Source organism: Caretta caretta, chromosome 3, assembly GCF_965140235.1.
Source record: "Caretta caretta isolate rCarCar2 chromosome 3, rCarCar1.hap1, whole genome shotgun sequence".
Lineage (NCBI taxonomy): Eukaryota > Metazoa > Chordata > Testudines > Cheloniidae > Caretta > Caretta caretta.
Window position 1 is genome coordinate 55,831,964 of NC_134208.1, and position 27,825 is coordinate 55,859,788.

The 27,825-nt window shown below is 41.0% G+C and overlaps 1 protein-coding gene across 2 annotated transcripts in view; it reads right to left on the reverse strand.

The window, feature by feature from the left end:
- LMBRD1 (LMBR1 domain containing 1) overlaps positions 1-27,825 on the reverse strand; it is a 245,666-nt gene that overhangs the window by 61,106 nt on the left and 156,735 nt on the right. For both annotated transcript variants that reach the window (XM_075126513.1, XM_048846014.2), the window contains exons 10-11: positions 6,287-6,351; positions 5,153-5,255 (exon numbers count right to left, since the gene is read on the reverse strand). In XM_075126513.1, coding sequence (XP_074982614.1) covers positions 5,153-5,255; positions 6,287-6,351 — 168 coding nt within the window. The remainder of the gene's footprint in view (positions 1-5,152; positions 5,256-6,286; positions 6,352-27,825) is intronic.

Sequence of the window (27,825 nt, forward strand, 5' to 3'; positions counted from 1 at the left end):
GCTCCTGCGAGTCGGTGGCAGATCCTTTAAGGGACTAAGGGCCCCGACTGGGGAGGCACGTACACGTGGCTCCAGAGTGGCTGGGTGGCCCAAACTGGGTCATAGAATCATAGAATCATAAAATAACAGAGTTGGAAGGGACCTCTGGAGGCCATCTAGTCCAACCCCAACTAAGTCATCCCAGCCAGGGCTTTGTCAAGCCTGACATTAAAAACTTCTAAGGAAGGAGATTCCACCACGTCCCTAGGTAACGCATTCCAGTGTTTCACCACCCTCCTAGTGAAAAAGTTTTTCCTAATATCCAACCTAAACCTCCCCCACTGAAACTTGAGACCATTACTCCTTGTCCTGTCATCTGCTATCACTGAGAATAGTCTAGATCCATCCTCTTTGGATCCACCTTTCAGGTAGTTAAAAGCAGCTATCAAATCCCCCCTCATTCTTCTCTTCCGTAGACTAAACAATCCCAGTTCCCTCAGCCTCTCCTCATAACTCATGTGTTCCAGTCCCCTAATCATTTTTGTTGCCCTTCACTGGACTCTCTCCAATTTCTCCACATCCTTCTTGTAATGTGGGGCCCAAAACTGGACACAGTACTCCAGATGAGGCCTCACTAATGTCGAACAGAGGGGAACGATCACGTCCCTCGATCTGCTGGCAATGCCCCTACTTATACATCCCAAAATGCCATTGGCCTTCTTGGCAACAAGGGCACACTGTTGACTCATATCCAACTTCTCGTCCACTGTAACCCCTAGGTCCTTCTCTGCAGAACTGCTGCCTAGCCATTCGGTCCCTAGTCTGTAGCAGTGTATGGGATTCTTCCGTCCTAAGTGCAGGACTCTGCACTTGTCCTTGTTGAACCTCATCAGATTTCTTTTGGCCCAATCCTCTAATTTGTCTAGGGCCCTCTGTAACCTATTCCTACCCTCCAGCGTATCTACCACTCCTCCCAGTTTAGTGTCATCTGCAAACTTGCTGAGGGTGCAATCCACACCATCCTCCAGATCATTAATGAAGATATTGAACAAAACCGGCCCCAGGACTGACCCTTGGGGCACTCCGCTAGATACCGGCTGCCAACTAGACATGGAGCCATTGATCACTACCCGCTGAGCCCGACAATCTAGCCAACTTTTTACCCACCCTGTAGTGCATCCATCCAGCCCATACTTCTTTAACTTGCTGACAAGAATACTGGGGGAGACTGTGTCAAAAGTTTTGCTAAAGTCGAGGAATAACACGTCCACTGCTTTCCCTTCATCCACAGAACCAGTTATCTCATCATAGAAGGCAATTAGATTAGTCAGGCATGACTTTCCCTTGGCGAATCCATGCTGACTGTTCCTGATCACTTTCCTCTCATCTAAGTGCTTCAGAATTGATTCCTTGAGGACATGCTCCATGATTTTTCCGGGGACTGAGATGAGGCTGATCGGCCTGTAGTTCCCAGGATCATCCTTCTTCCCTTTTTTAAAGATGGGCACTACATTAGCCTTTTTCCAATCTTCCGGGACTTCCCCCGATCGCCATGAGTTTTCAAAGATAATGGCCAATGGCTCTGCAATCACATCCGCCAATTCCTTTAGCACTCTCGGATGCAACACATCCGGCCCCATGGACTTGTGCGCGTCCAGTTTTTCTAAATAGTCCCCAACCACTTCTTCCTTCACAGAGGGCTGGCCACCTCCTCCCCATGCTGTGCTGCCCAGTGCAGTAGTCTGGGAGCTGACCTTGTTCGTGAAGACAGAGGCAAAAAAAGCATTGAGTACATTAGCTTTTTCCACATCCTCTGTCACTAGGTTGCCTCCCTCCTTTAGTAAGGGGCCCACACTTTCCTTGGCTTTCTTCTTATTGCCAACATACCTGAAGAAACCCCTCTTGTTACTCTTAACATCCCTCGCTAGCTGCAACTCCAGGTGTGATTTAGCCTTCCTGATTCCATTCCTACATATCCGAGCAATATTTATATACTCATCCCTGGTCATTTATCTAATCTTCCACTTCTTGTAAGCCTCTTTTTTGTGTTTAAGATCAGCAAGGATTTCACTGTTAAGCCAAGCTGGTCGCCTGCCATATTTACTATTCTTTCTACACATCGGGATGGTTTGTCCCTGTAACCTCCATAAGGATTCTTTAAAATACAGCCAGCTCTCCTGGACTCCTTTCCCCCCCATGTTATTCTCCCAGGGGATCTTGCCCATCAGTTCCCTGAGGGAGTCTAAGTCTGCTTTTCTGAAGTCCAGGGTCCGTATTCCGCTGCTTTCCTTTCTTCCTTGTGTCAGGATCCTGAACTCGACCATCTCATGGTCACTGCCTCCCAGGTTCCCATCCACTTTTGCTTCCCCTACTAATTCTTCCCGGTTTGTGAGCAGCAGGACAAGAAGCAGCAGGTCCTTTGCCCAATGTCCCATGGCCCTTCTTGCCTCATGCTGGAGAGCTGTGCTTCTTTGATTTCTTTTTGGGCACCGGTGATGGGGAGTGGTGCTGGACGGGGATCGCACCAACGCAGATGTATTAGATGAGACTTGGCAGGATGGCTCGGAAGCCGGACGAAGGGCAGCCTCCATGAGGCAAGCCCGCAAACCAATATCCCACTGAGTCCTGGGTCAACATTTTTTTACAAATACGACATTTCTCCTTCACATGTGATTCCCCCAAGCACTTAAGGCAGCTGCTGTGGGGGGTCACTTACAGGTATAGGCCTGTTGCAGTCCACCCAGAGCTTAAACCCCGGAGACCAGGACATGCCCTTGCTGGGACTAACTTCTAACTACATTTCACAATTACTTAACACTAACTACTATAAACTATTTACAAGGCCCTAAGGCTTGAAGTCAGAAGAGATGAAACCACTAGCCCTTGCTATGCAAGGAAAGGCACTCCAACTAACCACCACAGGCAGTAAGAAGGAACTGAGAGGGCGTAAGGCTGGTGGCACCCGATATACCGATGCACGAGCGGAGCACTCAAGGCGACGCCATTGCTGGCCCTATGGATACCACTAGGGCAAAAATCTCCAGCGACCACGCACGTGGGCATGCACACACCTAGAATGGAATTGACATGAGCAAGCACTCAAAGAAGAACTTTCCCGGGCTGCAGGAAGCTTCACTCTCCCACCCACATCGCTCCTCAGCTGTGGAGGGAGAGGTCACCCATACGGGAAGCTACTCCCATCTGCCCAACCACCGTGCATCTGGACCTGCCCCCATATCAAGACACCCTCCTGAGTCCCCCCAACACACACCCAGAACCCCACCCCCTGCATCCAGAGCCCACTTGCACGCAGACCCTCCCGCTGAGCCCCACCCCCTGCCTTCAGACCCCCAACCTTGCACCCAGACCATCCCCCACTGAATCCCCTGCACTCAAATCCCCACCCCGATGAGCTCCACCCTGTGCATCTGGACCACCCCAACATAGTGTCCCATTACCCCAGACTCCCTACTGAGTTGCCCTCACTGAAACTGACCCACAAACAACTCTCTCACCCTACACCTGGATCCCCTCCACACTTGGACACTGCTGGGCTTAGCCTGTCTTCCCACATCTGGTGCATGTGGCACAGAAGGGAAGGGCCCAGGGGTGTTTCTAGGGCGGGGCGGGAGCAGCCTCACCGCCATGTCCATGTCCCAGGAGGGGGCATAGGGTGATCTCCCACTTCCATGCAGTCAATGGTGTGTGCGCGTCCCACTGCCATGCTGAAGCCTCCACATTTATTTACTGACAAGAAAAATTGGCAGAATTTTTTATTTTTGGCACAGAATTCCCTCAGGAGTCGCCAGTACTGCTGGGTTGCAGAATGAACCTGGCTGATTGTCACCCTCAGTCTGTCCAGAATCAGGGACTCTGCTAGCAGTCACAGCCAAGACTGTCAATGCTGAGAACTGTTTTGGTGCTGATAAGACCTTCACAGCACCAATATGGCACTCTGAGCTGATGAATCCTCTGCCACCAATAAGCTTAGAGTCTGTTTCCCCGGGTGCTAGTGTAGTTGGCACAGGATCATCTGGTACTGCTGCTAGGGAAGGATAGCTGTGCCTTCCCTGGTTCTTGGAGCCATGCTTCTTGCAACCCCATTGCTGGGAAAAGTGGAAGTTCTTGAGTTTGGGGTGTCATTGTGGCTCAGTGGGGCACTAGAGAAGTGAGACTGAATGAAAGGAGATGTCCTCATTTGTTTACCCAGATCTGACAACATTTGCACTGAGGTCTCATGATGTAGCTTTAGTCTTCCCTCTTTAGCTTTCAAGTCGTTGCTCAAAACCAGCTTGTGCACCATGCAGTGCTCTGACACATGCTTAGGCAAGGGGCACAAGAGGCAACTTGAATGGCCATCATTGGCGGGCACTGTTGTATTGCATGAGGGACAGATTTTGAATCATGGGGATTTTCCTCTGGCTATTTTAGGTTTGTGCACAGAGGGATGGGGGGGGGGGGGAAGAAGGGGCATTAGAAACCCCATTAATGCCCTCTATTCACAAGGAATTTTTTTTCAAACCAACAGATATTTGATATTTGTCTCAATAATTATAAACAGCAGCAGCTCCAGCTTATTTCTTGCAGGTTGAAGAGACAGACTGCAGGGTTCCATCTTGTAGACATGGACAGTAAGAAGGAACTGAGAGGCTGCGGAGGCTAACCCGCTCCTTAAATCTTCAGCTACAATGGTCACGAGTGCTCATAGCGTGCAGGCACAGCCCCAACGGACACTGCCATTTCAAAAGAATCTGATCACATGTGCAGGGGGCATAAACCCAAAGAGTGGAATTTGTCTGGATAATCATTTGAGGAGTAATTCCATGTTTCAACATATACAGTGCAAGAGGGCCCTGGTGTTTCAATGTGCTAATCTGCAAAATTTACAGTTCACAAAAAGTTTAAGTTTTACTTCTCAGCAAATATTTAAGAGATTGCTGTAGTGAAGTATTTTATTTAGACTATTATAATATTCATTGACACAGATTTACCAGTATATTACCAATATTAAATTAAAACAAAGCATGTCAAAAATGAAGTTTAACTAATAGATAAATCAAAAATGCTAATTTGCAGACTCAAGATTTTTTTAATCTGCAATGGTCTCCTAAATCCTATCATATATTAGCAAGTTTATTACATATATATATTTGCCAATTATTGTTTTACTTACAGTTTGTAGAACAGGTAAAAGCATATTCAATGGATTGGTCAGATTAGTTCCTAAAATTATAAATCCAGAATTGATGCCAGCTGAATGGAGAGCTTTGTCCAAGCTGCAGTAAACAGGGAAAACTGGTTAATAATGGCTTTTTCCCCCTCTCCATAGACCATTTTTATTCATGTTTCACGTAAAGGGATGTCAGATTAAAAAATCACTCTTGTGTTTAAGATTTTTTTAGAAACCGTTATAAACACCGAAGAAGTTATCACTGAAAGAAAACTTTTTTAGTTTCTTTACTTTGTTAATGCTATAGCTCCCCCTGCATTGTTAGCTATGGTCTGGTCCTGCAAACATGCAAGTCAAGTTATTCATGTGAGGTCAATGAGACTACGCACATGTATCTCTGCACGATCTATCCCTTACTCAGTGTCTCCTTTTTGCTTGTATGGGTATTTCACGTAACAGGGAAGAGGGAAATATTTTTAAAATAGGGAAAGTGATGCTTAAACATGATGTCCCCAAATATGGTGTCCCCAAAACACCATAGGGGGACTGGACTCAGGGACAGATGATGTAACAGACAACTTTTAAAAAACAAACTACTTATATTTCCAGTTGACTATACTACTTTAAGCTTCACAAAACATGGACATGACCAGAACCTAAAGAATATGCAGAAAGGAGATTGAGAACTCAGTACCCACAAGGTGTTGAGCACTGTTTCCCTAACCCAGAAGGCACATAAGCCCATGCTTATTTTGTAGCACATAAGTAGTCCCTTTATTTGCATTTGTCTACACATATGATTAATATATTTGGTGTATCAGTGGTAGCGTGCTCACTCTTTTATAGTGGATAGTTAAGAAAAACAAACTGATCAATCTTTATTTAATCAATGTTTTATTGACTTACCTGTTTCAGCTTTATCAAAATTTAGTTTAGGTGTATAATGTTAAACATGACAGTACAGTCAGTTACAGGAATGTGGCAAGACAAAAGTACACCACTGCAGAACGCTTCTAAAGTAAAGCAGACAACTCTTAAGATTAATAGATCATACGAATGGATTTTAGCTTAGATAAAAGGTATACAGCACATGATCCGTGTAACTTATTTACAAAATGGACACTGCAATATACTTACTTTGACAGGAAGAGAGAAATGGTGAACAACAGCGCCACAAGGATGAAAAATACTCCCCATATGATCTAAAACAAAGATATATTATTATAATGTAGCTGAAATGCTCTTTGAAGTTGATATTAAAAAGCACAAAAACATTATAATCAATTTTATTGATCAAAGGCTGTTTATGTGCTATAATCTTTTAACCAAATTGAGCTAGGATGATTGTTTTATTTAGTGAGTATTTCCATCCACTTTTTCCACGTACATGTTTTAAATGACTTATGAATGAGGGAAGAGTTTGATAGGAATGCTCCAAAAGGTAAAGGGTATTCATTTAACCACTTAAAATAGTATCTCCCTCCCACCCCACAGTTAACTAAGGCAAAAAGGAATTCATTGCTTTTGCCCGGGGATGACGTAAACCTTATTCATAGAACTGAATGTGAAATGTTTTAAATTTCGGTAGTGTGCTGTAAGCTGATACAGTGCTCTCCCATCCCTTAGTCATGGAAACATAAAAGAGAAAGATGAGTGCATGTGAAAGGTTATACTGAACAAATGTAACATTTACTATGAAAAATGTGTGTCCTTATACTTGCTATAGTAAAAAGCATAGAAAAGTTTAACTATGTGCCAAATAGAGATTTGACTGTACCTACAGAGAAAACAAAGCACAGACTTAATTTCCTCCCTTGCTATGTTGGGTCCAGATAGAAGAGGTCTACGAAAAATGCCATCACTAGTGATTGGTCTTTTGCATGTCCTCCTCTCCACTGGAAAAGAATCAAAACAGGCGAGCCATACCTTGGGAGGAAATAGTACTAGAAGAGAAACTAAGACCCCCCCCCTTTTTTTTTTAAGCACACAACTGCCAAAAGGACACGCTTGTTGAAAACCTCATTTGCAGGAGATAGGTCTAATACGAAGCGAAATAATGTAATGTGGCCCAAATATTCATTCTGCATGCCTTCAATAAAGAGGCTTCTGGCAACATGAATACACTTCCAGTTCCCCCCTCAGCCAAGCAGGATTTAGAATTTCAAAAGCTATGTTTAGCGTTTCAAAGCCACATAGGATTTCATTTTTCAAAACGATATTGTGCAGCTAAGAGAGATTTAAGCCACTTAAGAAAGGAAAATTGTATTTGAAATGATTCAAAGACTTTTGAGGACAGACTAGGAAAAAGAAAACCACCAGCTAAACAAAATGCATAATAAAAATCAGAACAGCCTATCAAAAGGAAAAAAGGAAATATCAGTTTCAGGAAAAGCTTAGAGAAGAGCCACTTAGGATTTTAGGCTAGCAGAATGGCTAAAAAACTTAACTGAGTAATTTCATGTTATGTTTGGGTTTTGAGATTTTAGAAAAAGTGGATAATTTATAATGCTAACTAGCTTTTACAAACTGATGTCTCTTCCTTGTGCAAAAAACTGTTGATAAGCTGAAGAATCTATTCCCTGCATTCTGTAGAAAGAGTGGTAGAGAGCATGAATGTAGGGAGCCGGAACCACTGAAAACTTCATTTCCATGGACTGAGCTCTAAGAGTATGTCTACACTACCCGCCAGATCGGCAGGTAGCAATCGATCCAGCCAGCATCGATTTATCGTGTCTAGTCTAGACTTGATAAATTGACCCGAGCGCTCTCCCGTCAACTCCTGTACTACACCACCATGAGAGGCGCAGAGGGAGCGGCAACAGTCGACTCGTGGCGGTGAAGACACCATTTTTTCTAAAATCTCATTCACGTAGCTGAAGTTGCGTAATTTAGATGGATCCCTGCCCCAGTGTAGACTAGGGCTAAGTGAATGCCTGGACAAAGCAGTTTGAGCCATGAAGATGAACATTAACCTGAACTACTGCCTGATACATTTCTGAACCACAGACATTGCCCAACAGGAAAAAATGTACTGGATGATATCTGGGAATAGGCAATTAAAAATACTCTGCCTTTAATTCTTGTCTTTTATGAGGTCCGTCTTTCAAAATCCTTGGACTGTCTTATTTTAAGCAGTTTTTAGCCAATTTCACTTATTCAGTTTCAATCCAAATTGTGCCAATGCACTGCCCTACGCCAAATTCTTGTCTTCCTGCAGGATCAACTCCTTGATTCCAGCACTGATCTGGGTCAGACACTCCACAGAAAAAAAAATAATGCAAATTTTTGATAACTTGACTGTCACAGAGTACCAGTTTGCTTTAATTTTTATTAATCCTCCTTATTGCATTCATATGCAGCCACCAACACCATCAATTATGATATCCAACATTTTAAGTGGTCTTACGGAGCATTACTGTTGAGAAAGACTTACTTAGTCATACAAATGAAAAGTATATAAGTGTGCCCCAGCTTTTTGTCCTATGGCAATTAATTTTCCTTATCTCTCCCCCCCCCCCCCCCCGGTGAGATAATTGGTACTCACGGATATGACTATCGAATTAATCCCAGTTGCGAGTCTCTCTTCTCTATTACCTGGTTCCTAACATATGTTCTGAAAGAACCAGAACTGTCTCACATTTGATATAATCAAAAGTAAACTCCTATCTTCAGTATATCTTGACTTTAACTGAATCACTCCTGTACCAGGAGTTCCGAATATAACCAGCCTTTTATATACATATACCACGGTGGTCTACTCCTGTTGATGTTTATATGCAATTCAGAAATTATATAATAATATAATTCAGAAACGTATAATAATTCAGAAATTTTGGTAACTACAGTATTGTTAAAGTTTTCCAGTATTTTTCATTTTGATTCATTTGACACTTATGCTTTCTTTATCCAGAACCATTCTGCACAGTTACTTTTGATGATGTTACCACATTTTATTTACAACAGCTGCCCATGAAAAGAAGATTCTGATTCAGACAGACAGTTACTCCTCTTTAAGACTATACAAAAAAAGAAAATCACAAGTGTTTCACCTTTAGGAGCAGATCTCTGTATTCTGCAGTGCACAATTTGTGTTTATGCTGTAATCCGCAACTAATAGTTAATCTGTCTCAGGGCTTGTCTTCACTACCAGGATAAAATCGACCTAAATTACACAACTCCAGCTATGTGAATAACATAGATGGAGTTGATGTAGCTTAGGTCGACTTACCCCGGTTTCTTCACTGTCCTGCATTGATGGGAAACATTCTCCCATTCACTTACCTTAATCTTCTCAGGGAGCTGTAGTACCGGGGTCGACCCAAAAGCACTGTGAAGTCAAATTGGAGGGTCTTGACTAAACCTGCTAAATTATACCCCTGCTGAATTGATTGCAGCAGTGTAGATCCCCCTGTAGCGAAGACCAGCCCATAGCCACTGGCATGATCAGATCCTTTGATAGAACTCTCCTAAAGTGATTAAGTTCTCATTCAGTTACTACACTATTTTTTATATCCAAACTAAAGAACTTAACTCAAAATATTCCTCCTAGTTTAATAAGCACTATACACATTAACTGTCATTTTAATAAGCATATCCATTACAATACCTAAGACCTTTCTTCCAACACCATACAATATTTGCCATACAATATTTGGCTAACTTATGGATTAAAATATTATATTTTGTGTGTGAATTTAAAAGTCAGTAATATTAGAAAAATTCACCTCTAGAACAGTTTGCAGAATACAATTTCCATATTAGCACTTGTATTTTCCTCTTCTCAGTTCACAGGAATAAACAGTATTACTTTACTTTCTTTAAAAGTTTTCTGGTGCTCATTTTTACACAAAATTATATATTTAAAATACAATTATATATATGTAAGTGTTAAGGTTTTTACTTGTTATGGATCATGTTTAAGACAACTACAGTCTGAGATGGCAGCCAAAGATTTGAATGAAATAAAATTAATGAAAACAATTCACTAGGAATTCTTGATTTTTTTATCTTAAACATTTTCTAAGTAGTATTTAGAAGAAAACAATATGAGGCCTGATTCAGGGAGAAAGGATGATTCAGTGCTTGGGACCTGCAAGACTGGTTCAGTTCTCCCCTCTGCTACAGACTCTCTTGTGATTTTGGGCAACTCACTCACTTTGTGCATCAGTTCTAATCTGTAAAATAGGGATAATATCTTCCTACCTCAAAGTATTGCGAGGATAAATACGCTAAAAAATTGCAAGGTGTTCAGAAACAGTTGTAGGGTACCTTGATCTATGAAATTGATCTATGAAAGGATTTTATATTGAGTTCAATAATCTTTGGCTCTGGCCCAGTGAGGAAATATAAGTAAAATATCTCATCCCTCTACAGTTGTATTATGAAGGAAAAGTGGGCTACTGTAGTCCTTCAGAGTCCAGGACTGAAAGAGTCAGGAGACTTGAGTTCTAATCCTGATTGACATGACCCACTTGTGAACTGGGAAACTCATTGACCTGTGTCTGCACCTCACTTAAATTATCAATTTTTAAAAAAAGGAAATACATGTTTACTTATCACATTAGTGAAAAAATCAGAAGCCAAAGCACTAGTAAAGAGAATGAGAAAGAAAATACAGAAAATATTATGCCATTATGTAAGTATCAATGGCATGTCATCACTTGGAATAATGCATTTGGTTCTGGTCACCCTATTTGAAAACAGCAGACCGAGAAGGTATCTAGAGATTGGTGACAAAGATATTAGGCACCTGGAGAGAGACTACCATATGAAGAGAACATGAAAAGAGAGACTGTTTAGTTAAGTTGTCTCTTGGTTTTATACTCAAATCCAACCTCTTTGAGGCAGGGATGGTCTTTGTTCTATATTTGTACAGCATCTAGCACAATGGGGTCCTGGTCCATGACAACAGCTCCTATGCAGGGTGATAAACAACATGGCAAAAGGTTTATTTAAAATATTAAGGAATGATGCAGAGAAAATAAACTGGGTGTTTCTATTGGCCCTCTCGATACAAACCAACGAAATTAAAAAACAACTGATTTAAAAGCTGAAAATTACGTTTTATATTAACATGTGGAACTCCTAGCCATACGATGCAACTGAAGCCAAAATTTAGTAGGATTAATAAAAGCATTAAATATTTATATGCATACTGAAAATATAGTTAGGGTAGTCAGTTACAGTAGACAATTATTTTTAGAAGAAATATACGCTTTTATGCTCTGGGGCACTGGACTAAGCAATGAAACTAAAAGTGCTATTAAGGGTATAGTATATCAAGTCCACATCTCAGAGAAAGTGATACATGAACACTGAAAATAAAAACAAAACATGAATGAGTCACCAGAAACAGCTAGAAGTCATTGTAAGGCACTACATAAGTTAGACTATGTCTATATTACAAGTTAGGTGTTTGACTCCCCGGCTTATGTACATATTCTCAAGGTAGAGTGAATTTTAATAGCAGTGTCACTGCAGTAGTGTTGCTAGTGAAGTGGATGCACGGCTGAGCTGTGCCGAATGCAAACCCACCTGAAATCAGTTAGAGAGCTAGTATGAGTATTTGTACATGAGCAGGGAAATCACACCCCCAGTTTGTACAATCACAGCAGTGTAGGACTAGTAGGGACCTCAATAAGTCATCTAGTTCAGTCCCCTGCACTCAATGCAAGGCTAAGTAATAACTAGATCATTCCTGACAGGCATTTGTCTAACTTGTTCTTAAAACCCCCTAATGATGGAGATTCTACAACTCCCTACACAATTTGTAGTGTGGATGTAGCCTAAAATAAGGAACCAATGTGACCTTTGTTTTCTTGTAAAATAAGGAACCAATGTGACCTTTGACAGATTTCTTTGAAATTTCACTCAGCACTAGGAGAGTACTAAACAAATGGAGGAAGGCTGATATATGATGTTAATATGGAGTTTTTAAATATGTAACAGAGAAAAAGACTAGTGAGTCTGACTATGGTTCCAGGAAATGTTTTTTCAGGGATTCATAAAAGATTGCTAAGAAATAGTTATTAGTGCGAATATTCAGAAACAATTTAATATCAAACATGAGGAGCCCTTTGATGGGGGTTGGTAAAAAAGAGGAAGAAAGGCAGATTCTCTGTATAAGACACTTTGCTATAAAGCAATTAATTTGATAATGGGTATAGAAACTTAAAATCAGTGATTTGTGAATGAATATTAAGATAACCAACTGAATAAAAGCTGGTGAGAGATCATGGTACAAAAGTTATCTAGTAAATACTAGTAGGTCATTTTGGAAAACAACAAGCAAAGTCCCTTAAGATTTGGCACTGGGGCAAACCCAGTTTAGAATCTAGATAAAATAACGTGAAATAGAGCAAGAGACCTGAATTCTAAATTTACCAACAATATTGGAGAAATAGTAAATAAAATCAAGGCAATCACAGATCTGAAGGAGAATATGAACAGACTTGCAAGATGGACAAGTGAAAGGCAAATTGAGTTGAACATTGAGAGGTGAAAGAGCATGCACTGGGAGAGATCAAATAAGAGGTGATAGTAAACATGTAATGAAACAGAACTTACAGAAAATATCAAGCAACAAACCTGGAAGTAGTATGGAATAATATTAAAGAGGAGGCTCAGTGTTCATCAGGCAGAAGGGGAAAGAGGACTAAAACGATAGAGAAATTAGCTATAAAAGCATGAAATAATGTTTGGCTGTGTAAGGTTCACATAGGACTATTTTTGGAAAGCTATTTATAATGTGTTACTCATTTTAAAAGTAAAACTATAACGTTTTAAATATGTAGTCTGTACAAGATACCAAATCAGTAAAATAATATATTTGCAGACTTAGGTTGGGTGAAATTCATTTCCTCCCTTATGCGCTCCTGACAAGACACAAATTTAGGATGCCATGTTTGTCCTGTCATAGATGGCAACACTACAGTCACCGAGATCAGCATTTCCTGAATTTTCAGTTACAACATGTTGAATGCTTCAGGCCAAACAAAAAACTCTCGTTTAAACAAATAGGCGGAGGAGTGACTGCTTTTCAATGATTTTGTTTTAAAACGTAAAATTGACTACACCATTGACCTGCCAGTCTCCTGGCTTGATGTCACAGATCCAACGGTAATCATTATGGATGTGGGATAAGACTAAGCACTGAGACATCTCTTTTTCCTGTTTATAGTTCATATGCTTATACTTTGGTTTTCTGCTTGAATAATGTTATTACAAAAAATGGGTCTTTTAAGATGCTTGTATTTTTACTTTTCATACTAAATGGTTGTATACAACAGTAGTGAACAGAGTCCCTCTCTTGATTTGAATTATATATTAACCTCATTTGCTTGGGGGCATAGGAGCCTCCCTTTTAGAGTTTTCATAGATCTAAGACTTTAGCATTTTTTGCAGCCCAAATGCTTTTTTTGAAGTTGTTGCTTTGGACATCTTTTTTTACCTTCCTCTTTCACTTAAGGTGACACTGGTACTCATTCTTAGAATCATAGTCTATTAGGGTTGGAAGAGACCTCAGGAGGTCATCTAGTCCAGGGATCGGCAACCTTTGGCACGTGGCCTGCCAGGGTAAGGCCCCTGGCTGGCCGAGCCAGTTTGTTTACCTGCTGCATCCACAGGTTCGGCCAATCGCAGCTCCCACTGGCCGCGCTTCGCCACTCCAGGCCAATGGGGGCTGCGGGAAGCATTGCGGGCCGAGGAATGTGCTGGCCACCGCTTCCTGAAGCCCCCATTGGCCTGCAGCAGTCTGAATGGCATGGTCTGGAAATGAAAACGTCCCTAGAAGGTTGGAAAAGCTGGTCTTTTCTCGTGAGGAGGGGTGAGAAGGGAATTTGCCAATATGCCTTTATGAGATCTATGGTACTAAGGAATCTTGCAGGTTCCAACTGCTCCAGCAGTTCATCTACCCACGGGCACTAGATAAGTGCTGAATTTCAAAATGAAGTTGACTGTACAGAAATTGTTGCAAAAATGAACCAAACTGTTGGGGACCAGAACTCATAGAATCATAGAATATCAGGGTTGGAAGGGACCTCAGGAGGTCATCTAGTCCAACCCCCTGCTCAAAGCAGGACCAATCCCCAATTTTGGCCCAGATCCTGAAATGACCCCCTCAAGGATTGAACTCACAACCCTGGGTTTAGCAGGCCAATGCTCAAACCACTGAGCTATCCCTCCCCCATTTAATTGGTGTGATTAAAGGTGAGTGGAGAAGCCCCAGAGTTCTCCACTCACCTTTAGATTCTTTAATCACACCAATTTTTAACGTTGCCTATACTCCTTCCCAGACTATGGCCCTCATTTTCCATGGTACAGGCTGAAGTTTCTCCTTAGTTTGTTGCACAGGCAATGTTATACTAGGTGGGTTTTTCCAAGTATGGAGCAGAGCATATAAGCAAAGTTCTCGATCACCTGGGAGAATCGTACTCTGTCCCTGTTCACCACATGTATTGGCCCCTCGCATATTTGAACTTGAGGCCCTAATTCAGGGCACCAAATGAGGAAGAGGAAGTGGATGAGTCATTCTACAAGCAGGTGGTAATAGCAAGCACACATGAGCTAGTATTAATGTGGGATTTTAAATTCTTTGCATCTGTTGAAAGACTATTGGAGCAAAACATAATACATCCTGCAAAGTCTTAGCAAGTGTAGGGCTCAGCTTTCTGATTCAGAAAGTTGAGGAAACAACTAGGGGGTTCTCCATTTTACATCTAGTTTTAGCCAACAAGGATGAATTAGTTGCAAACACAAAGGTAGTCGAGAACTTGAGAGGAAGCGATCAACTCAAGATCCTATGGAAAGGAGAACATTAGAAGAGGAAAACAAGGACACTGGACTTCAGAAAGGTGGATTTCAACTTACTCGGGGGTGGGGGCAAGGTCCTATGGAAACAAGACCAATTAGGAAGAAGAGGAGTCAAAGGGGGTGGCAGTTCTTAAAAGATGTAATACTGGAGACTCAACATCAGGCTATTCCAACACAGAGGAAAGATAAGAAGAGCCACAGGAGGCCAGTGTGGCTGAACAAGAAGCTTTTAAACCAAAAGGGATACCTAGACAAAATGGAAGGAGGGGCATGTCACCAAGGAAGTATACATAAGAATAGCACAAACGTGTAGGGACGAAATCAGGAAAGCAAAGGCAAAGAATGATTTACTGCTGGCAAGAAATTATAAGAGGAATGGGTTCTTCAAATATGACAGACAAAAAAGAAAGATCAAGGATGGTGTGGATCCACTGCTCAATGGAGAAGGTGAGCTGGTAATGGAAGATGATAGGAAGGCAGAGCTGTTCAATGCCTACTTTGTTTCATCTTCTCACAAAAAACACAACATGTCACTGGGCAATAACAAAGTTACCATAGAAAATAAAGGGGAAGAGATGCAGATCGGGATAAGTAAAGAATATGTCAAAGATCTTCTGACCAATTTTAATGAATTCAAATCAGCGGGACTGTATGCTATTCACCTGAAGGTACTGAACCAATTAGCTGAATAAATCTTGGAGCCACTGGCAATAATATTTACAAACTCATGAATGACAGGAGAGTCCTGGAAGACAGGAGAAGGGCTCACATAGTACCCATCTTTGGAAAAGGAGCAGCTGGTGAACTAAAGACCAATCTGACTTAAATACCTGGGAAGCTGTTAGAGCAATGTATAAAACATTCAATTTGCAAATACCTGGAGACAACAAATCCTGCATTTTGGCAGGGGGTTAGACCAAATGACCTTTGCGCTCCTTTCTAAACCTATGATTCTACATTTTGGGTCTTGCAGAGAAAGGAGTTATTAGCAGGGCTTGCCTTGGAGGCATCATTCTTAGTCAGAGGCAAATTTAGTCACAGGATAGCACTAGAATATACATCTGTCATAAATATAAAGGGAAGGGTAAACCCCTTTGAAATCCCTCCTGGCCAGGGGAAAGCTCCTCTCACCTGTAAAGGGTTAAGAAGCTAAAGGTAACCTCGCTGGCACCTGACCAAAATGACCAATGAGGAGACAAGATACTTTCAAAAGCTGGGAGGAGGGAGAGAAACAAAGGGGTCTGTGTCTGTCTGTAGTCGTCTTGGCCAGGGACAGAACAGGAATGGAGGCTTAGAACTTTTAGTAAGTAATCTAGCTAGGTATGTGTTAGATTATGATTTCTTTAAATGGCTGAGAAAAGAATTGTGCTGAATAGAATAACTATTTCTGTCTGTATATCTTTTTTGTAACTTAAGGTTTTGCCTAGAGGGGTTCTCTATGTTTTTGAATCTAATTACCCTGTAAGATATCTACCATCCTGATTTTACAGGGGGGATTTCTTTATTTCTATTTACTGCTATTTTTTATTAAAAGTCTTCTTGTAAAAAACTGAATGCTTTTTCATTGTTCTCAGATCCAAGGGTTTGGGTCTGTGGTCACCTATGCAAATTGGTGAGGCTTTTTATCCAACATTTCCCAGGAGAGGGGGGGGTGCAAGTGTTGGGAGGATTGTTCATTGTTCTTAAGATCCAAGGGTCTGGGTCTGTAGTCACCTAGGCAAATTGGTGAGGCTTTTTACCAAACCTTGTCCAGGAAGTGGGGTGCAAGGTTTTGGGAAGTATTTTGGGGGGAAAGACACGTCCAAACAGCTCTTCCCCAGTAACCAGTATTAGTTTGGTGGTGGTAGCGGCCATTCCAAGGATAACGGGTGTAATATTTTGTACCTTGGGGAAGTTTTGACCTAAGCTGGTAAAGATAAGCTTAGGAGGTTTTTCATGCAGGTCCCCACATCTGTACCCTAGAGTTCAGAGTGGGGGAGGAACCTTGACAACATCTGACAAACTTGTTGCAGCCAACCAAGGCATGGGATGGGCTTTTGGGCAGGGCCTCATCCTATCAGCCTTATCCCATTATTTGCCAGGGCCTCCCCATGATCAAGTAGGCTGTTTAGCTCTCCTGGATTAGGGTTCTAAATGTAGCATGAGTCAGGGGCTTAGGGTTAATGCCTCATGCCTCCCTTGGCCTGGTCCTGCAGGGTGTTGAGGATCCAGGAAATTATGCATCTAAGGATCCTTCAATATGAAATTTTCCAGTCGTACAGTGTCTAACAAAGACCAAGGGCAGTGTCATAGCACTCACTTTTGACCTCTCCCGGATAGAATCCGTACAAATTGTTCAGTTAAAATTTAACTTGGCAACCCACGCCCTGGACTGTTTCTCTGAGTGGAGCAACTGCCAGCAATGTTCCTTCTCGCTTTGATCAAGGTCTTAGGGTCAAGGTTCCCTTAGGGAACATCTGTGATTTAAAAATAGTCTAGAATTGAGGCTCTCGCTTGTAGTCCTTGTTCTGTTCTTGGTCCAGTGATAGGCTGACTGTGCCTGCCGCATCAAATATGGTGCCAATATTAGAGTCCAATGTTCAGCAGGCTATTGAGAGGATAGCACTACCCTCTCAAAGGTGGTAAAAAATGACCCAGTCATTGGGTCCCATCTTGTTTAACTTCTGAGACCTCTGGGTGAGTTACTCCTGGGGAGTTTGGCCCCAATGAGACCCTGCAGTGGAAGTAAGGCTGGCATTAATTGTTGAATCAGGTCCTTTTGTAACTCTTTTTGTTGGGTTACCATCTCTCTCAACAGCTGCTGCTTGTCATTTGTACTTGCTGTTGTACATAGTCCATTGCTGCAGCTTTCTAGCGGAGAAGAACAAGCATACCGAGCATTTGCAATTCTCTCAGGCAATAAATATCTACTGGGCCCACTTTTCACTGAGATTCAGTACACTGCAGGATGGACAGGCCTTGAAGTCTGTAGGTTTTGACAAAAAAGAAAAGGAGTACTTGTGGCACCTTAGAGACTAACCAATTTATTTGAGCATAAGCTTTCGTGAGCTACAGCTCACTTCATTCACTTTGCGAATACAGACTAACACGGCTGCTACTCTGAAACCTGTAGGTTTTGAGTTCATCATGTTAAGGAATCCTCTTCAGGGAGGTCTAGCTAGTAGAGTGCAGTCCAGATGAGTTGGATCAGTTCATGGTCGTCAAATATAGTAGATCAGAAAAGATTCTGAAGACTTTGGAAGGTTTTGAAGAAGTTTAAGAATTAATGGTGCAAACACTCTGTCAGGAGCACTAAAAGAGAACTGGAGGTCACAGTCACCTTGCCCTTTATGTCTTCATATGAGAACATGAGACAGAACTGGGTGCATTCGAAGCCCCTACAGACACTGCTATTCAAAAACATCTGGCCCCAGGTGCGTACAGTGAAATCCACAGACACATACTCAAATAAGAGGTAGTGTGATCAAAATGAGGTTATGATAAATAAATAAAGATATCTGCTAAATCACAGACTACAGAACCCGAGAAAACAGGAAGACTAGCCAGAAGGGATTAGAGTAGTCTGAACAAAAGATTATCACTGCCTGGACCAAAAAGTCAGCATTAGATTTAAGTTAAGAACCGCATATATTAGTAGTAATAAGCAACTTTCAGATTTACGTAAAGACCCCGAGTTTGCTGCAGACTTACTGAACAGCTCATTGAGTACACACTGCCAGTTACTCTCTTCCCAACATTTAAAGTACAAAAGCATTCATTGGTTTATAGAAGGAGCTGAACCTACTATGTTGAAAAAACACCCCACAAACATGGGTTTTCACAAAACCTACTGCAGAGAGTGAGAGAGTTGTGTGTTTTTATAAATAGTGTATCCACCGCTGTTTATCTCTATGATATTATCTTGCCTGAAGATACAGTTAAATCAAAGAAGGTCATAAGAGAAACCAACAGGAAATGAAATAGCAAAGATAAGGTGCTTTCATAAGAAATGCCAATGGTTCTTAAGGATTTGGCCCATTTCGTTGTGATTGAAAGATGACAGCTGTTTTGTTAAACTAAGTGTGTCAGTCTAATTTCTAACGGACATCTGGTCACATCACAGTTGGTAATCAGTCTCCACAGAGAGAAGAAATTAATGTGTATGAGATATCTTACTTCGCTCTCAGAGATAGTCCTTCCAAGTATATCTTTGTCCTCTCTATTTTTCACTATTTGCTCTATTCTGGAGCACATCCACCCACAATACACTTCCAGTGCAGGTTTACTGTTGCTTGACCATTTCGATCAGCCATCTTATATTTAAAACAAATGAGGTATATGAAAGCATTCCCAAACTTTTTTTTTTAAATAAAAAGGATGAAAGAAAGATGGCTTAGAATGTACTTTATGTTACTCTGCATTCCAATGCAGATACAACATGGTGACTACAGTTCCAGTCATCTTATATAGTGCCAGATATGTATCTTTAAGGGAAAAAAAATGCGTTTCCCAAGAAAAATTATCAGAGCATGTCAGGGTTCCTTCCCCACTCTGAACTCTAGGGTACAGATGTGGGGACCCACATGAAAGACCCCCTAAGCTTATTTCTACCAGCTTAGGTTAAAACTTCCCCAAGGCACAAAGTCTTTGCCCTTGGATTAGGTAAAATGCTGTCACCACAAAGTGTTTTAGACAAAGAACTTGGAAAGGAGCACTTGGGGAAATATTTTGGGGGAATAGGACTCCAAGCCCTACACCCCCTTTCCTGGGAAAGGCTTGATAATACTATCCTCACCAACTGGTACAGGTTAACACAGACCCAAACCCTTGGATCTTAAGAACAATGAAAAATCAATCAGGTTCTTAAAAGAAGAATTTTATTTAAAGAAAAGGTAAAAGAATCACCTCTGTAAAATCAGGATGGTAAATACTTTAAAGGGTAATCAGATTCAAAACATAGAGAATCCCTCTAGGGAAAACCTTAAATTACAAAAAGACACAAAAACGGGAATACACATTCCCTCAAGCACAGTAAATTTACAAGCCAAAACAAAGAAAAACCTAATGCATTTTCTAGCTAGCTTACTAACTTTACAGAAGTTGAAAGGCTTGCATCCTTGATCTGTTCCCAGCAAAGGTATCACACAGACAGACAACCCCCCACCTCCCACCCCCAGATTTGAAAGTATCTTGTCCCCTCATTGGTCATTTTGGGTCAGGTGCCAGCGCGGTTACCTTAGCTTCTTATCTCTTTACAGGTAAAAGTATTTTGCCTCTGGCCAGGAGGGATTTTATAGCACTGTATACAGAAAGATGGTTATCCTTCCCTTTATATTTATGAAATATTGTTTATTCCTCCTGCTCTTTCTAGAAAGATTCTTTTTTCATCAATTTCTGCACTCACGAAGTGAAAGTAGGATGTTAATTCTGCCCTTGTGATGTCAACCAAGCAATGTTGCCAGCAAATGAAATTTTCTTTCAAACAGTCTGCAGATTCTGGAGTCTGAGGACAGATTTGAAGTTAAGCTTTCCAACAGTGTGACTGCAGCAGTGATTTAAACATATGCTCAATTTTTTCCATAAGATGCAGATACTGGACAAGTTTTAGTTTTATTGTAAAACTGTCGGTGAATTTAGTTCTTATAAACATGACGGATCAATAGTATTGATCCAGCCCAGCATACACTGTACGCAAGCACAATGTGAGTTTTCCACCATCTCAACTGTGACCTGTACTACACAGCCACCATTTTTTTTTAAAAGGAACACAAAGCAAACAAAACAAAAGAGAAAATAAAGGAAAACTGGTTTGTGGGTAGAATTGCAGAAAGTTTTTTCTTACCTCCATTTGTTCTAGTAAGAGTACATCTATTTCTAAATTACATGCATGAAGTGTTCAGGTCACTTGATTTAAAAAGGCAGAAAATTAAAGAGATGGGGATGAAGGGAGATCAAACAGAGGTTTTCAGACTGCACTTGTGATAGTAAGGAAGAGAACTGCCTGGGGGCCTAGTAAAACTCAATGGATTCAGGCTTTCTGGTTAGCATATTACAGGGTTAGGCAACTGTAAGCAGCTGTGTCATAGAATCAGGCTTATTTTAATATATGTTTGTGCAGCACCCCTCACAATGAGACCTTTATCCAGGTTGGGGCATCTGCGTGGTACAGTAATTTTCCTGCCCCCCCTGTCCCCAAATGGGGTCTGTGAGTATAAAAAACTTAAAATGGTTCTCACTACTGTTCACCAGTAAAATCTTTAAATCTTTAACCAGTACAGGCACTTATCATTTGATCAGTGGTATGGAGATATTGCTTCACTGTTAACTGTGCAACTGTTATCCAGAGCTTCTGAAGCTGAACAAGGTCCAAATTTGGAAGCTACCATTAGACCTTCACACTTATTAACATAGAGGAAAATATCAGGATGCTTTTCATATGCAGGAATAATCCCATTTATACAGTAACTAGTGACATATATGTCTAATATCGGATTTAACCATCCAAGGGTTCCAGAATTCTAAACAAAAGTAAAACAAAAAGGAAAGTCAAAGTTTTCCCTAAATTCAGAACCTAATCAAGATGACAACTGAGCAACTTTGTATAACCCAGTAAAAGCATCATGTCAAAAGGATCAAAAAAGTATAGCCACTTCCCCAAAGACCTCAAGCTAAAAAAGACAAGATAGACTAGAACCAAGCAACAGTGTATAATATAAAAGTAATTGTGGTGACTGTCTATATCTCAACAATACAAAAAAAAAAAAAGTTGTTACTAATGAAGTTATATCCCCCACTTACATTGTCATTTTGAGTCAGTTTCTTGTAGGCATAAAGAAAAGTGAGCCCTTATGTGAATGCAGGGCTGGGGTCCTCGTGCACCAGCTCAAGATGATGAGTCCATGCACGGGGGACCGCCACAGAAGGTAACAGAAGTGACACAGAAAGAAGACAGGGTGGATATCAGGGGGAAAGAGAAGCATAATTATACAGGGCTTTGAAGGCAAGTGGCCAGATTCTCAACTGGCATAAACCGACATATCTTCAGACTGTAGATATCTATGTTTTCATAATTTTGAGCCCATAATTTAGGAAAGATGGATTTCTAATATATCATCACCCTTCAAAATCCTAAGTCAATGCACAAGTAAAATGCATTTGGTCTCAGTTTCCTTATTCATTCATATTTACAAAGGCTCCTTGCAATTACCACTTTGCTCAGAGTTTTAGAAGAGGAAAAGCAAGTTTTTTTGTTGTTCTACTTTTTAAAAAAATTGAGTAACTTTGACCAACTACACTGGAAAGTTTCCACTATGGCTGCATGGTTGACATAACTACAAATAGTAGAAACACAGCAAATTTTTGCATAATTGAATTATTTAATTCAAATCCTTGTGAAACAACTTCTCAGAGCAGTTTAATACAGATACGAAGTTGGACCTTATTTAGTGGATACAACTGAATATTTGTGCTAATGGGTACCTAACAAACTTGATTTAACGTATTTTGTACCTGAGAAAAAGATTCTAGTCAAGTGAAATATAAAGAGAAGATCTCCATAGAAAAAGAGAATATTTTTCTTTAAATCAGGTATATTTCTCTACCAGAAATTTTAGTAGATTTCACTGTTAGATAATACTAATTAATGAAAACTTGTTCCTGAACATGTTGGTCACTGTGCCTCCGCTGTACTACTATTAAGAATTATAAATCTGCCCTGATATTTCTTTCCCCACTCCCCCGCCCCCTGCACTTAGTGACAGCAGAACTAGTTTTCTATATCTTGTAACTGCCTGTGAATAATTGTGCTCTAAAAATCTCTGAAATGGCTACATTCTATATTGAGAAACCCTTATGTAAAATATTTTGATTACAGATATTAAAAATAGTATACAAATACACAGAAGACTTTAGAGTTATGACTGCTATAAAAGTAATTACAGAAAGATTTAACTTTCAAGGATTTTCATGCAGTTATACTAATCAGACAAACATTACCCCAAAGCTATAAACTGCATTTATTTTGGACTATAAAAGCTACTATATGAATCACTGGCACTTACAAAAATATTTTTAAAAAATTCTTTATACAAATCGACTTTACTATCTAGAGTCATGTCACAATGTATTAGTAACTCCAACAGCCGTATAATTGAGAACCTTTCAAAGTACTCCTTTTCTTTTTTCAAATATTGAAACTAATGGTTCTCAATTCTACCCAACTCCTTCAACTCTTCTCTGAGAAAATCCCAGGTAAACACAAGCCTTGCGGCATGCCTTGAAGATTAAATTCATGTTCTATACCACCAATGAACAAAGAATATTCCCTAGTAGAAAACACTTCATGGAGAATGACCTGCCAGTAGGTCCACTTTTTAACATAGGGACTATTAGCTCAAGCATCTCCAATGACTGCAATTCTCATGGTCTTTTACAGCATGGAAGTAGTAATTTTCAGGTACCAAGGACACTGGGACAACATGTTTTCTGTGTGAAGCACTACTCCACAAATAGGGTTTTACACAGTGTGACTGCCTATGTCTCTGAATTATCTTTAGGGGTAGTCCTGTGTAGAGAGAGAGACAATGCAAAAGTCTAATCTCAATCATGAAATGGCAAAAAATTATAGTAGCAAAAGAAAAAAAAGTAACTAGTCATACAGAGTCCCAGAACACTTCACAAGAGAAAAAGATATAAGCAGCATTAAATTTGAGCTGCAGTTTAGAAGGAAACTGTCCCAAAATTCTTCCCAAAATTTAAATTTGGTAAAGACAAGCTTTTACAAAACCTTAGATCAATAAAGTTTTCCTGAATTATTTGAAAAAAAAAAAAAAGTTTTTTTTTTAAATCAAACACAAACATTTCCCTGCAATGTCTGCAACCCAAACTCTTGAGAACTTAAAATAAAGCTTCCTTGCTTTTCATTTGTGCAAGCTCAGAGAAGTGAAGAAAATGAATAAATTGATTAAGATTCTTCTGGCTTTTAATAATTTATGGTGTTAACACCACTGGTATGGAAACTGGTTTAATTTTTTTTCAGTGGGAATGTTTTTTCAACAGTTTCAGAATTTTGTAGTTCAACTGAAAGCTGACTTCTCAAAGTCCTAAAGACAAACTTAAATCATGGGTATACTGTAGTATGTGTCATTGTTACATATCTAAAAAGCTGAGAATATATAGTGACAAAAAGATGTAATTACCATCAATAGAGCCTAGCGTAAGAATGAAATTGGGTATAAAGAGAAATATGCTATTAGGAATGAAAAAACAACCAAAACTTTGCTCTGCATTGTGCATTTTCCATTATACTAGTCTATTTCTCGGATAAAGGCTCTAGCTAGCTAGCTAAGGGTCTCCTCTAAGAGGGACCTGTTGACTACGTAACTGAGTCTCTGGCAAGGATCCTTCCATTCAATCCACATCATTGTTTTCCCCAAGATACTCTTAAAAAACAGAAAATGAGTTGGATTAATCTCAAGGTGGCAAATCACATCTGTACTTCCAAGTGCTGATTAAGTTGAGTTTCAGCCAACGGTTTTTTACAACATGGATCACTATCTGAAAGCATATGTCTCATGCAGTCTTTACCTACATTAATGCAATGTTAAATTACAAGTTAAATGACTATTAACAGGGTAACGTCTCCCCTTTGTGAGAGTTTGATCCTATCGCTTCTTTGTTACAGAAGTAATGCTTCCAAGTGATTTCTTGTATTTCATTGTTTTGTATGCCTCATCCTGACCTGTACTTAACTTTTCGAAGTAAAAATAAATTACCATTGTAGCAACGTTTAGTAGAAATTATCGAATTCAAGATTTTCTAGGGAAGTTACTGAAACATTATATTCTAAGGATTTGGGGTTTTGTACCAACAACGTTTACCACATTCAGTCTCACCCACAACTAGTAGTAAACACTCTTCCAAGAAGCAGAAAGTTGTACTAAGTTGAAAATAAAGAACTTTCACAGTAAGACAGTCAAAACCACACACTTGTGAAAACTAAAGTATACTTATGTTCCATAGAAAGAACATTTTTGCCCATTTTATCTGAAAGTAACAAACCCACATGAAGATTAAACTATTTTTAGATAGGTTTTACATTAAAATCACTTAAAGAAAATTCAAAGTTATTTATAGGCTCCCCCCCCTTCTTTTCCTGACTGACTTGCAGGAACTAAGTCAGACCACCTTGATAATCTAATGATGTGCAGGGCTTTTTCACAGAAGGTAGAGTTCAGTTCCTATTTGTGGTCTTCTATAGTAAACAACAGCTACAGTAGAAGTGTCACGTAGGCAACAAATTCAAATGCTAGGGATCATCTTGCATAAGACTGTTCTGATCCTCTAGCAGTCTTGGGAATGGTGTTTGCCTCTGGAAAAGAGGAACATTCTAGAACAGGGGTGGGCAAACTTTTTGGCCTGAGGGCTGCATCGGGTTTCTGAAATTGTATAGAGGGCCGGTTAGGGGAGGCTGTGCCTCCCCAAACAGCCAGGCATGGCCCGGCACCCACCTATCCGACCCCCCTGCTTCTCGCCCCCTGCTGGCCCTCCCGGGACTCCTGCCCCATCCACCCCTCCCCGGCTCTCGGTCCCCTGCCCACCCCCAGACCCCGTGCCCCTAACTGCCCCCCGCTGCCCCATCCAACCCGTCCTCTCCTTCCTGACTGCCCCCCCCAGGACCCCTGCCCCCATTCAACCCCCATTTCCCGCCCTCTGACTGTCCCAACCCCTATCCACCACCCGAACTCCTCTGTCCTCTATCCAACTGCCCCCCCCACTCCCTGCCCCCTTACCACGCTGCCTGGAGCACCGGTGGCTGGCAAAGCGGCTGCACCAGGAGAGGAAGCCACGCAGTGCAGAGCACCAGGTCAGGCCGGGCTCTGCAGCCCCGCCGCCCAGAGCATTGCGCCACGTGGCGGCATGGCTGTGGGGGAGGGGAGACAGCCTCCCGGGCCAGGAGCTCCGGGGCTGGGCAGGACGGTCCTGCGAGCCGGATGTGGCCCGCGGGCTGCAGTTTGCCCACCTCTGTTCTAGAGCCACCACCATCCCACAATTCAATGATCTTGAGGATGGGAAAAATGAATAGGAAAATGGAGCATCCTTGGGCCTGCAGAGGAAGTCAGGACTTTTTGCAACCTCTGCCCCATTAAAGAAAATGGAACAAGCACATGGAACACTCCTTCAAGCAGCACACATTTTCAGGAAAATAACGAGAACAAAAACTGGTATCCCTTCACACAAGTTAAAAATAAAGCTAGTGAATCTTAATCCATGAACGATTTGTTTATTTAAAAAATAAGCAGACTTTCACTCCCAGGTTCCCAGGAGACTATGACATCCATAAAACAAAATTCCATTTTAAAATACGGAATTTAAGCATAAAGTTTATGATCCTGTAACAGGTCTTTAATCACAGAAAAATTCAACTATTGAAATTACTTTTTATCATCAAATAGTCTAACTTTAGCTATAGTATTCATGCGTCACTATTTCCATCTCTTTCCTAGTTAATTGCATCTTGCCCTTTTCTCTAACAACTTGCTCATCACATTACTTACTGCAACAGAATCATACAAATCCTAGTCACTTTGTTCAACTACATACAAAGTATCTCACCATTACACTGGCGAGATATGACCTGGTCACTTAGGGACTTGCAAAAACCATCACTAGGTCCCCACTTTTCATAAGGAAACAAAAGATCTTAAGTTGTCATCCCTTTCAGGCACAGCACCATCCGCAGCAAACTTACTCAGCTCCAATCAGATATATCATTAGTGACAAGCCAATCAGTCCCACACCAAGCCTACCTTCCCACAGGGAGTCTCTGGCAAGCAGAAGTCTCTCAAGCAATTCCCTGCTCCAGCCAGGCCACTTGTAGAGTGACAGCTGGACTTCTCCTCTCACACCAGTCAGCCCCTCACTGAGCTGGGCTTTCCACTTAACCCACCTACTCCCAGTCTGGTGCCTACTGCAGATTAACAGGGTGGAGCTGACAGGCCTGCTGTGGACGCATTCTCAGGATTTACATATCATGTCACACGTACCAAGAAAGCAACAGTTGTAAAGAGTTCTCTTACGCTATAATTTGCCAACAATGCTACAAAAAAAAAAAAAGTTGTTGTCTGACCAAGGAAGATGCAAAATCCATCAGCAACTTGAGTATGCAATACTACGAAGTGTAAAAATTTGTACAGAAGTATTTAAAAGCCACAGCATGAAAATAATATAGTTTAATGTGGATTAAAAGAGAGAAGAAATATATAACAAAACTCAGAAGTATAAAGTCTGCTGCATTTTGTGATTTTTAAAAGCTCGAAATAGGTTAGAATCTGGTTATCTGAGAAACTGTCCCTTACCCTACCCTATACTCCACTGCAATACTAAAGGTCAGCTGGGTTGCTTTTGATATATGTGTGGGTCCGCTTAAGACCAGCAGCAGGATTTCCTCAGTACAGAAGCTTTCAGATCCCTCCCTCCTACCCCCACTGGATTATATCCTGGAGCTCAGGTTTTGCAAAAGGCTAAGGCAAGATGAAAGGTATATTGTTTGGATTTGGCTTTTGGGTTTTTTTACATTTTGATTCTGTTTGGTATGCTTGGTTCCTATAACTTAGCTTTTAACATATTCTTGGAGGTAACATTGCTCATTTTATGCAAGCCATATGGACTATCCTTTGGCTGCCACCCTGATGTGGTGGAGAAGCTTGCGTATACTTAAGATCCTAAGAATGATGCCGTCGGGAGTCCTGTGCTCCTGGTAGGGTCACCCATGGCAGGAAGGTTGAAGGCAAGATACCAAAGTGCAGCCCAACACAACACAGCCCAGTATAAGACCTGAATGGCAGAGCAGGAGGATAAAGCGGGATCACCTCTCAATGGCTGCAAAG